General features: G+C 37.9%; 1 protein-coding gene across 1 annotated transcript in view; it reads right to left on the bottom strand.

Moving 5' to 3' along the window:
- ADGRG7 (adhesion G protein-coupled receptor G7) overlaps window positions 1-13,274 on the bottom strand; it is a gene marked incomplete at both ends in the record, with an annotated part of 78,575 nt that overhangs the window by 30,021 nt on the left and 35,280 nt on the right. The window contains 4 exon segments of the mRNA XM_081235331.1: window positions 9,608-9,704; window positions 10,580-10,583; window positions 10,587-10,676; window positions 10,680-10,926. Of these exon segments, the coding sequence (XP_081091457.1) occupies window positions 9,608-9,704; window positions 10,580-10,583; window positions 10,587-10,676; window positions 10,680-10,926 (438 nt within the window).

Here is a 13,274-nt window from a genome sequence, read left to right as displayed (position 1 = left end):
TGGCTGCATATTATTCCATTATTTCATTATACCATAAATTATTTAAACTGTCTCTTATTAATAGGCATTTTTTAAAGTTTAATGTTTAAAAAATATTTGAATAGTTCTTTAACCTCATTGCATCTGTTTTTGTTTTTGTCTTTTTGTTATTGTTGGTGGTAGTTTTGGTGGTATTTTTTTTCTCATCTGTGAAGTGTAGTAATCATCTCCTGGCATTGTTGTAAGAATAAATTCATTCATTTAATAAGTATTTACAGAGTACATGCTATGTGCCAGACATTGTTCTAGATAACAAGATATTAGCAGTGAATGAAAAACCAAAATGCCTTTCTTTAGTGAATTTATTCTAATGCAGAAAATAAATAAAACTAATGAATTAATAAGATATATACTATAACAGAAGTTAACAAGTGCTGTGAAGAAAAATAAAGCAGGTAATGAGGGTAGGTATTACTATGTATATGTATATGTGTGTCTGTGTGTCTGTGTGTGTGCCTGGGGGACCAGGGGAGGAAATGTTTCATTTTAAATAGAGTGGTCAGGAAAACCCTTATGGAAAAAAATATTTGAGTAAAGATCTGAAGTAGATGAGGGGAAAGGGTGTTCTAGGCAGAGGGAACAGCAAGTGCAAAGGCTCTCAGTTGAGAGCTTAAGCAAAGAGGCCAGTGTGGCTAGAGCAGAGTATGTAAGTAGATGGGATTAGTAAAAAGATGCAAATTATGTCAGGGCTTTATAGGTGACTGCATGTACTCTTGGCAAGAAGGAGGAACTTGACATGCTCGGTCTTTAGTTTTACAAGTATTACTTTAGCTATTTACAGGGATAAAAGAAGAGCACATGCCAAAGGAGAAAATCAGCTAGGAGTCTACTGCAACAATCAGGTGGCTTGGAAACAGGGAGAAGAGATGTTGAGACATAGTCTAATTCCAGATATGTTTAAAAGTAAAACAAAAGGGGACTTCCCTGGTGGTCCAGTGGTTAAGACTCCATGCTCCCAATGTAGGGGGCCTGGGTTCGATCCCTCATCAGGAAACTAGATCGCACATGCCATGACTAAAAGCCTGCATGTGGCAACTAAAGATTCAACTAAGATCACGCATGCCACAATAAAGATCCCGCGTGCTGCAACTAAGACCCAGCGCAGCCAAATAAATAAATAAATAAATAAATATATATATATATATATATATATATATATATATATATTTTAAAGTAAAGCAAAAGGATTTATTGATAGGTTAGATGGGAAATATAGGAGAGTTAAGAGTGACTCCAAAATCTTTGGCTTGAGTACCTGGAAGAATGGAATTACTGTCAACTGAGTTGGGGAAGATGATGAGAAGAACAGGTTTGGGAGGGAAGACCAGGAGATGTCTCATCACTTGTCCAGCCAAGTGAAGGTGTCAGGTAGGCAGTAGGGTATTAACAAAATAATGTGAGAAGCCCTGGTATATATTTGGCAATCAATTAATGTCTGTTTTCTTTACCTTGTAGGTAAACACCATTATTATACATGCCAAAGGATTTCTAAGCTGTTTTGCACTGGAATGTTGTTACAATTTAAATTATTAGAAATCATATTTCTAATCTGAATGACCTAGAAGGAAATTGGAATGATTTCAGATCTCTGTAATGAATTTTAAAAATGAAAAGGAGGAGATTGGTTCAAGATGGTGGAGCAGAAGGAGGTGCACTCACTCCTTCTTGTGAGAGCACCAGAATCACAAGTAATTGCTGAACAATCATCTACAGGAAAACACTGGAACTCACCAAAAAATATACCCCATAACCAAAGACAAAGGAGAAGCCGCAATAAGATGATATGAGGGGCACAAGCACAATAAAATCAAATCCCATAACCATTGCGTGGGCAGCTCACAAACTAGAGAACAATTATACCACAGAAGTCCACCCACTGGAGTGAAGGTTCTGAGCCCCACATCAGGCTTCCCAACCTGGGGGTCCGGCAACGGGAGGCGGAATCCCCAGAGAATTGGACTTTGAAGTCAGGCAGGATTTGACTGCAGAACTTCAACAGGACTGGGGGAAACAGAGACTTCACTCTTGGAGGGCGCACACAAAATCTTGTACACACCAGGCCCCGGGGGGAAGGAGCAGTGACTCCATAGGAGACTGAACCAACCTACCTGCTAGCGTTGGGGGGGTCTCCTACAAAGGCAGGGGTTGGCTGTGGCTCCCCATGGGGACAAGGACACTGGCAGTAGAAGTTCTGGGAAGTACTCCTTGGTGTGAGCCCTCCCAAAGTCCACCATTAGCCACACCAAAGAGCCTGTAGGCTCCAGTGCTGGGTCAGCTCAGGTCAAACGACCAGCAGGGAGAGAACATAGTCCCACCCTTCATCAGACAAATGGATTAAAGTTTTACTGAGCTCTGCCCACCAGAACAACACCGAGCTCTACCTACCACCAGTCCCTCCATCACAAAGCTTGCACAAGCCTCTTAGATAGCCTCATCCACCAGAGGACAGACAGCAGAAGCAAGAAGAACTACAATCCTGCAACCTGCAGAACAAAAACCACAATCACAGAAAGATAGACAAAATGAAAAGGCAAAGGATTATGTCCTAGATGAAGGAACAAGATAAAACCCCAGAAGAGCAACTAAATGAAGTGGAGATAGGCAACCTTCCAGAAAAAGAATTCAGAATAATGACAGTGAAGATGATCCAGGACCTTGGAAAAAGGATGGAGGAAAGAATCGAGGAGATGCAAGAAATGTTTAACAAAGACCTAGAAGAACTGAAGAACAAACAAACAGAGATGAACAATACAATAACTGAATTGAAAAATACACTAGAAGGAATCAATAGCAGAATAACTGAGACAGAAGAATGGATTAGTGACCTGGAAGACAGAATGGTGGAAATCACTGCCACAGAACAGAATAAAGAAAAAAGAATGAAAAGAAATGAAGACAGCCTAAGAGACCTCTGGGACAACAAACGCACCAACATTCACATTATAGGGGACCCAGATGGAGAAGAGAGAAAGAAAGAACCTGAGAGAATATTTGAAGAGATTATACTAAAAAATTTCCCTAACATGGGAAAGGAAATAGTCACCCAAGTCCAGGAAGCACAGAGACTCCCAGGCAGGATAAACCCAAGGAGAAACACACCAAGACACATAGTAATCAAACTGACAAAAATTAAAGACAAAGAAAAATCATTAAAAGCAGCAAGGAAAAAATGACAAATAACATACAAGGGAACTCCCATAAGGTTAACAGCTGATTTCTCAGCAGAAACTCTGCAGGCCAGAAAGGAGTGGCACAATATATTTAAAGTGATGAAAGGGAAGAACCTACAACCAAGAGTACTCTACTCAGTAAGGCTCTCACTCAGGTTGGATGGAGAAATCAAAAGCTTTACAGACAAGCAAAAGCTAAGTGATTTCAGCACCACCAGACCAGCTTTGCAACAAATGCTAAAGGAACTCCTCTAGGCAGGAAAGAGACTAGCAACTTAAAACATCCTTGTACATACATAGACTGCTATATCAGAACCTCATGGGAACAGCAAACCCCAAAACTACAATAGATAACCATACAGAAAAGAAAAAGCAACCCAAACACAACATTAAAGATGGTCATCAAACCACAAGAGAAAAAAAGAGGAAGAAAAGAAAAAATACATACAACAACAAACCCAAAACAATTAAGAAAATGGCAGTAAGAGCACACATATAGGTAATTACCTTAACTGTAAATGGATTAAATGCACCAACCAAAAGACGTAGACTGCCTGGATATGAAAACAAGACCCGTATATATGCTGTCTACAAGAGACCCACCTCAGACCTAGGGACACATACAGACTGAAAGTGAGGGGATGGAAGAAGGTATTCCATGCAAATGGAAATCAAAATAAAGCTGGAGTAGCAATACTCATATCAGACAAAATAGACTTAAAAATAAAGACTGTTATAAGAGACAAAGAAGGACACTATGTAACAATCAAGGGATCAATCCAAGAAGAAGATATAACAATTTTAAACATATATGCACCCAACATAAGAGCACCTCAATACATAAGGCAAATGTTAACAGCCATAAAGGAAGAAATCGACAGTAACACAATAATAGTGGGGGACTTTTTTATTTTTTACTTTTTTTTTTTTGCAGTACACGGTCCTCTCAGTGCTGTGGCCTCTCCCATTGCAGAGCACAGGCTTCGGACGCGCAGGCTCAGCGGCCATGGCTCACGGGCCCAGCCGCTCCGCAGCACGTGGGATCCTCCCAGACCGGGGCACAAACCCATGTCCTCTGCATCGGCAGGCGGACTCTCAACCACTGCATCACCAGGGAAGCCCTTAGTGGGGGACTTTTAACACTCCACTTTTGTCAATGGACAGATCATCCAGACAGAAAATCAACAAGGAAACAAAGGCCTTAAATGACACATTAGATCAGATGGACTTAACTCATATTTATAGAGCACTTCATCCAAAAGCAGAAGAATACACATTTTTCTCAAGTGCACATGGAACATTCTCCAGGATTGACCACATCCTGGGCCACAAGGGAGCCTCAGTAAATTTAAGAAAATTGAAATCATATCAAGTATCTTCTATGACCACAACACTATGAAATTAGAAATAAACTACAAGAAAAAAACTATAAAAACCACAAACGCTTGGAGGCTAAGCAATATGTTACTCAACAACAAATGGATCACTGAAGAAATTAAAGAGGAAATCAAAAAATACCTAGAGACAAATGAAAATGAAAGCACAATGATCCAAAACCTATGTGATACAGCAAAAGCAGTTCTAAGAGGAAAGTTTAGAGCAATACAATATTACCTCAGGAAACAAGAAAAATCTCAAATAACAACCTAACCATAAACCTACAGCAACTAGACAAAGAACAAAACTGAAAGTTAGTAGAAGGAAAGAAATCATAAAGATCAGAGCAGAAATAAATGAAATAGAAACGAAAAAAATAGCAAAGATCAATGAAACTAAAAGCTGGTTCCTTGAAAAGATAAACAAAATTGATAAACCTTTAGCCAGACTCATCAAGGAAAAACCTTTGGCCAGACTCATCAAGGATAAACCTTTAGCCAGACTCATCAAGGAAAAAAATCACTCATTTAGTGATTTACTCAAATCACTAAAATTAGAAATGAAAAAGGAGAAGTTACAACTGACACCAGAGAAATACAAAGGATCATAAGAGACTACTATATGCAACAGTATACCAATAAAATGGACAACCTGGAAGAAATGGAAAAATTCTTAGAAAGGTACAGTCTCTCAAGACTGAATCAGGAAGAATTAGAAAATATGAGCAGACCAATCACAAGCACTGAAATTGAAACTGTAATTTTAAAACTCCCAAGAAACAAAAGTCCAGGACCTGATGGCTTCACAGGAGAATTCTATCAAACATTTAGAGAAGAGCTAAAACCTATCTTTCTGAAACTGTTCCAAAGAACTGCAGAGGAAGGAGACTTCCCAAACTCATTCTATGTGGCTACCATCACCCTGATACCAAAACCAGACAAAGATACCCCTCAAAAAGAAAATTACAGGCCAATATCACTGATGAACATAGACACAAAAATCCTCAATTGCTAGTATTTTACTAGAAATTCGAATCCATCAATACATTAAAAGAATCATACACCATGATCAAGTGGGATTTATCCCAGGGATGCAAGTATTCTTCAATATATGCAAATCAATCAGTGTGATACACCACATCAACAAATTGAAGAATAAAAACCATATGATGATCTCAATAGATGCAGAAAAATCTTTTGACAAAATTCAACACCCATTTATGATAAAAACTCTCCAGAAAGTGGGCATAGAAGGAACCTACTTCAACATAATAAAGGCCATATACGACAAACATACAACTAGCATCATATCAATGGTGAAAAGCTGAAAGCATTTCCTCTAAGATCAGGAACAAGACAAGGATGCCCATTCTCACCACTTTTATTCAACATAGTTTTGCAAGTCCTAGCTATGGCAACCAGGAAAGAAATAGAAATAAAAGAATCCAAATTCTTTTGGTACGACCACTATGGAAAGCAGTATGCAGGGGCCTTAAAAAACTAAAAATAGAGTTGTCATATGACCCTGCTATCCTACTCCTGGGCATATATCCAGAGAAAAACATGGTCTGAAAGGATACATGCACCCCAATGTTCATTGCGGCACTGTTTATAACAGCCAAGACATAGAAGCAACCTAAGTGTCCGTGGACAGAGGAATGGATAAAGATTTGGTACATATATACAATGGAATATTACTCAGCCATAAAAAAGAATGAAATAATGTCATTTGCAGCAACATGGATGGACCTAGAGATTGTCATACTGAGTGAAGTAAGTCAGACAGAGAAAGAGAAATATCATATGATATCGCTTACATGCAGAATCTAAAAAGAAATAATACAAATGAATGTATTTACAAAACAGAAGTGGACTCACAGACTTAGGGAATGAACTTATGGTTACTGGGATGGGGAGGGTGGAGGGAAGGGATAGTAGGGAGTTTGGGATTGACATGTACAGACTACTGTATTTAAAAAGGATAAACAACAGGACCTACTGTATAGCACAGGGAACTCTGCTCAATGTTATGTGGCAGCCTGGATGGGAGGGGAGTCTGGGGGAGAATGGATACATGTATATGCATGGCTGAGTTGCTTTGTTGTGCACCTGAAACTATCACAACATTGTTAATCATCTATATTCCAATATAAAATAAAATGTTAAAAGAAAAATGAAAAGGAGTGCCTGCAATCCATTAATAGATAGATAAAGTCCAGCCTTAAGTAAAATGGTGAGAAAGAATAAAATTTATCTTCAGGATTTTGGGCTTCCATGTCCTTTCATCTGTAACCAAAGGACAACCTTCCTGCCATCTTCAATCTCACAATCCCCGACACAGAAGAAATAGGAGGGCACTTGGCTAAGAACTTAATAAAATCCTGCTGAGAAGTACTTTCACATCTCTAGACACTTCTTTGGTGACTAAGCAAGTGGCCATCAAAGCTTTAAATTAAAGAGATTGGGCTTCCCTGGTGGCGCAGTGGTTGAGAGTCCGCCTGCCGATGCAGGGGACACGGGTTCGTGCCCCCATCCGGGAAGATCCCACGTGCCGTGGAGCGGCTGGGCCTGTGAGCCATGGCCGCTGGGCCTGCGTGTCTGGAGCCTGTGCTTCGCGACGGGAGAGGCCAGAGCGGTGAGAGGCCCGCGTACAGCATTAAAAAAAATAAATAAATAAATAAATAAAATAAAAATAAAAAGATGGACATATTTCTGACCCAGGCAGCCTAGAGGAACACAGTTTAAAAGGGGAGGACAGGATAGAGAAAGAAAATGAATATCCAACTCTATCGGATAAAGACGGACTTGCAAATTATGAAACAATTTAGACAAATATTTATCTTTATCTGTATGAGTCATGAGTTACTTAAACTTCAGACAACACAATTTCTAAGTATTACTATTTGTACTATAGATCTGTGTGTGTGTGCATACAAATGTCTGTAAGATTCCTCAGTTACCTCACACAGATGGGGAGACCTGGATAGGAAACAGGCTTGGATGCCTGTGGCCATGAGGAGGTGTGCTCTAGGAAGGGACACCTCCTCACCTCCTCCATCCTTTGTATTACTTGGAGAGAGAGTCACGCTGGATTTGTTCTCATGAGTCTCTCCCTTAGTTATTCTGAATCTAATCACCCAGATTTTGAAAAGTAGACTGCTGAGGAGACAGATGGATCCTCCATGCAGACTAACCCTTGTAGGAGTGGTATTTCTAGAATTGAGATTGGAGAGTCACAAGGTCAAGGTTGCATCTGACAAACAGCTATGAACCTGAGGTCTGGAGAGCATCATAGGTGAACCTCAGATGAAGCGTTTAACTCCTTGGTGATTTTGTCATGAAACATGGGAAAAGACAGCTGTAGAAGATATAGCTTATGCTTCCAGAAAATTCTTCCTCATGCATTATAATTTCCCAATGGTTACCTCAACCCTTCAGGGAAGTCTGAAACAGCCTATACGGTGGGACAGAGATTTGGGGGATAGAGCATTAAATAGGAGAGTGGCCTGCCCTGCAGTCACCCCTTAATTGGGTCCTGGCAGAGATAGCAATACATCAAGGGAACTGGGTTAGGGGTTTCGGGTATGACTGGCAGAACTGGGAGCCATGGTGGGGGGACAGGGAGTATGATATATTGAGGAGCAACTTCTGGGAAGATAACTCAAGAAAACCCAAAAAAGTCCCTCCTCTTTCTAAATATATCCTGAAAATATGTTAGCCTTGATGTGTGTGTATAGGGTGGAAAGTGGGGGATAAGGGTCCAAGATGAAGCTGATATTCATGTTACACTTCCTTTCCCCTCTTCCCAACTCTTATTATCAGTTGCCTAGTGTCTTCCCTAACATCTAATACTGTACTCAGGAAAGAATCTGCTCTCAATTATTTACATCTTGGTGTGAATAAATTTAAGACAGCAGGCTTCTTTCTACTGAAGACTTCTGTAGGAGTAGGTCTAGCCTTGTGGCTTGGTTAGGATAGGAAATTAATAATAATGCAATTTGAGGTGAATTACCTCTCCCATGAGATATTTGCATTTTACTCCTGATATCTAATTGTAGAATTAAAATTTTAAAACTCATTAAAAGATATTTAATCCCAATCAAACAGAGAAAATAGTGCCCAGAGTATATGGTTCCTAAAATCAAGCCAGGCAGTTTAGCTCCCTATTCTACACTTGGTCATGGTCAGCCCTGGAAATAGGTAAGCACTCTGACACCACAGCCTTCCCTTGGGTATACTTGCACATTTCCAAGAGTTTTGTTTTGATTTGAGTTGGTTTGGGACTTAAGGCAGAATCCAGGGATCAGAATGGTTGAATTTATAAAATAAGAAGGGAAGATAAATTAAAGAGCAGTTGCCATTTGGTAGCAGAAATACACATAGAGTTCAGCACCACTTTCTTACTCTCCCCACATGGAAGGCAAATACTATGCATTCAGGTACTTCCATTATTGACAGTTAATTATTCATGCTGGAGTCACAGGGAGAATTTATGTGTGATAAATCATCATGAAATACTCATTATAATCATATCAACATAGAATTGGTTCATAAGCATGGATAGTGCTCTTCAAGCACTTTCATGGATACCGCTCTTCAAACATTTTCAAGTGTGAAAATGTTTTCACACTCGCTTGACCCTTCATAGTAACCCCAGAGCAGGTATTGCTATTATTGTTATTCCCATTTTCTAGATGAGAAAACTAAGATAAGGGGTCACTGATGATCACACTTCTTTTGTCCTGTGATTTTCAGACTTAATCAAAGAAGACAAATTTAATATTAAAAAGTTCACATTTATAAATTTAGAAGACAATTACTTGCTTTACAAAAGGATTTATCATAGGAAATTTTCATGCCACCATATTTAAAATATAATGTGTTCTTTGAGAATTTGAAATACACAGTTATAATATGACAATTATAAAGTGAGATGCATATTACAGCGACACTTGGACTCAATGTCATTGAATAGTTACACTCATATCAAAGAAATGGACATTTAAAAAAATATAAACTTACATTTCCTCTTGCCAGTAGTCTAACTGCCACTGTGAATTATTCCCATTCTGAGAATAAATAATTCCCACTGTCACAGCTACCACTATAGCTGGCACTCCTATGTGATAAAGAGTCATAGAATTAATAATTTACCCAAGACTGGGATTAATTATAAAAGAACATGAATGAATTATACACCTGACCTTTTTCAGGATGTATTGTTCTTTCCACTATAGACAGTGTACTAAATGATCCTACAGATGTAGGTCAACAGTAGACATAGTTTTTCTGTGTTTTCCTTTCCTTATCAGTGTTGGCTATACATAACAATCCTATACTATTTCTGATTTCTTTGTAACTCTTACCACAATTTCCACTCTTAAATGGTCTAATTCCTCTTTCACTTGAATAAATTTAAATTTAGATAACACGAAAACAACTCTCCTTTGCTGGAACTCATTAAATTTTTCAAATTATTTTTCTTAAAAGAGTCACTCTGATTGTCTTGAAACATTTCTTTTAAAGTAGCTAGGAAAAGCAGGGTCGGGGGGTGGTGGGATGAATTGGGAAATTGGGATTGACCTATATACACTAATATGTATAAAATAGATAACTAATAAGAAGTTGCTGTATTTAAAAAAAATAAAATAAAATTCAAAAAAAAAGAAATAAAGTTAATTTACAAAAAAATATATAAAGTAGCTAGGAAGTTTATATGTGGTCTAAATCTCAAGTCAAATAAATAGAGATGTTAAAGGAAATGAACATGAAGTTAGCTCATGATGTATCTAGTATAGCTGCCTTGATCACATCTGCCTTCTTCACAGGAGAAGACACTCCTTCACGAGACAGAAGGCACTCTTAGTGATTGCTGGATTTTCCATCTCCCCTACCACAAGGCCTTGTACTATTAGGTCTTCAAGAGGTGTTTGTTTAAATTAAATGATTTCAACAAAATTAAATTCCTGAGTAAGTGAAGAAGCAAACACTTACCCCATCAAATTAAAGAGATGAAAAGAATGAAATGCTGAGGAATAGGCTTCATGGTCCTAATAAGAAGGAAATAGAGCTGGGCAGCACTGAGTCCCATCTAGGTAAATGTCACTAACACAAAACAGTGAAGCAAGATAGCAATCGCAGTGCATGTGGGATTCAAGATGACAATGGTGTCTTGTCTGGACATTTCATTATTGCTCAAGTCAGTATTATCAGTGTCACTATGACTTGTCTTTAAGTTCTTATTGGAGTTTTCAATTCCAAACACAAAGAGGAGGTTGAAAATCAACATTGATGTGCACAGATTGACCAATACCCAGGTTTCTGAGGTTTTTCTGACTTTCCTGAAAATAAATAAATAAATATATTAATAAACAAAACAACTACAAAAAAAACTCCAGTGAAATCATGAGGGAACAAAAGAATATTATTACCCACTGTAAATCTAGCTCATAGCCCAGTGGGCCAGCTGGTAAACGGACCTTCCTAACTACACCAGAGAAACACTGTCTCTTATCTGATTCTCACAAAGTGAGTTTGAGAAAACAGGTTGATACCTCCTTTCTTGAACCTGTCTTTCAATCCAAGGTGATAGCTGTTTTCCAGAGATGCCCTCCTGTGAACTCTACTTCCTGGAGTTTATGCCCAGTGTAGCCCCCTCCCAGGGCTCTCCAGTGACTTGATATAACTAACAGAATGCAGCAGAAGGCCTGGCAGCCAGGGCCAACTTATCCATCAGACAGTGGTGTTTGGCATCCACAATATGTTTATACTTCTATGGTCCACAACAAGGTCTTCTAATGTAAAACATGCCCAAGGACTGTTCCTTCATCTGAAGATACAATTTGTGGGTGTAGAACCAAGTTCTCTTTGAAACTCATGACATATCACAGGTCTCTCCAGTATTAAAGAAAGTTATAAAATTTCCATTCACTACCATCTAGATCCTTATGAATTTTTCAGATTATAAGGCCTCTTGAAATAAATATTTCACTATTAATGTGCTTAAAGTTCTAACACCTTCAAGAACTTCTCTATTTCTAATGTCTCAGAATTTGATGAACAAATCTGTTTGCTAATTATATATCGTTTACGGTCCTACCATAACATTCCACTATGGTCCTTCTTAGTCTTTGGATTCCCACACTGAATGAAAAGCTTATATTAAAACAGAACTCTGTCCATCCTCATGATATTTTAGTTGAGATTTTCTGGATAATTCAAAATTGTATTAACTCTTCTGAAAGGTTTAATGGGAAGAAATGCAAAAAGCATCCAAAAGAATCCATTTATATAAAAGTAAAGTTAGTTTTTAATTTTTCTCCAATTTCAAACATAAATTATCTACAGAGAGAACAGGCTATTTTCAAATAGGCTATTTTCAAATGGGTCTTCTGTATATTACTATATTCTGTGCATTTTTATTATATGCACAGAAATATATAATATATATATTATCTATGACAGCAAAACTGCTAAAAACAAGTTGATAGAGGACACACACACACACACACAAATATGATGACAATTGGAAAGGGTGAGATTTTAGGCAAAGAAACTATCGGGTTGGCCAAAAAGTTCATTCTAGTTTTTCCATGCCATCTTACAGAAAAACCCAAATGAACTTTTTGGCCAAACCAATAGTTATGCAGCTACCACAACTTATTCACATGGAACCAAATAACTGTCTGTTCAAGTGTCTTTGCAAATGAAAAGACAGATATAAGAGCCATTTTACTTTACATGACAGACATAATTACATGGCATGTAATTTTCCTTCAAGGCACTTACCACAATTTGTAATTATATATTTATTTCTGTATATATCTGTACAATGTCTGTCTTCTCCCCGAGAATGTAAATTCCAAGGGAGAGGGGAGTTTATATGTCTTGTTCATAGTTTTGTATTTACCTCCTCACATGTTGCTTGGCACATAGTAAGCACTCAATGTAAAAATTTTAAACGAAGGGCAAGAGACTCATTAAGTGTGAAAGGTAAAGAAAAGAATCAAAAATAATTCTGGCTCTTTGGACAAATGGCTGATTCTTAGTATGGGGCAGAAAAAGTGAAAGATGTACCTGGACCATCTTGCTGTGCCTTAAATAAGGAAACACTTATAGACTGATAGGGACATGAAAAAACAACATGAAAGGACTCCCTCCAGCTACACTGGAGAGTACACTTCTTTCCAAAGTAATATAGTGACTAAATATAGAAGGAATGATAGCTTAGAGATCATAATCCACCCACCAATGTAATCATATATACCAGTTAGGATGATCAGTGAATACCAAAACCACTGAGTAAAAGTTGGGGAACAGAATATTCACACAGTCTCAAAGTTTCACTGCATGGATTGCCTATTATTTACAAAGGGAAAAATTGAGATTTTACAGTATAGAAATCTACTAGACACTACTTTAAACAAGGAAGCAAAGGACACAGGAATAACGGGACAAACTGACATCATGCACTTCTTGCTGTGCCACAATGAAAAAGACTTAATGATTAGAATTCTCATCAAAAATATGTAACCTGTACCTAATCATTGGAAAATTTCTGAGAAATTTTATATTGTAGAATATTCTACCTTCTATAAAATAACCTGAATGCTTCAAATATTTTAATGTCATGAAAGACCAAAACAAATTTAAAAAGCAGAGGAATTATTCTAGGCTAAAGACAACTAAA

The sequence above is a fragment of the Mesoplodon bidens genome (genome assembly GCF_964165515.1).
Source record: "Mesoplodon bidens genome assembly, chromosome: 5".
Lineage (NCBI taxonomy): Eukaryota > Metazoa > Chordata > Mammalia > Artiodactyla > Ziphiidae > Mesoplodon > Mesoplodon bidens.
Note: the sequence above shows the minus strand (reverse complement) of the source record. Positions and strands in the feature narration are given on the sequence as shown.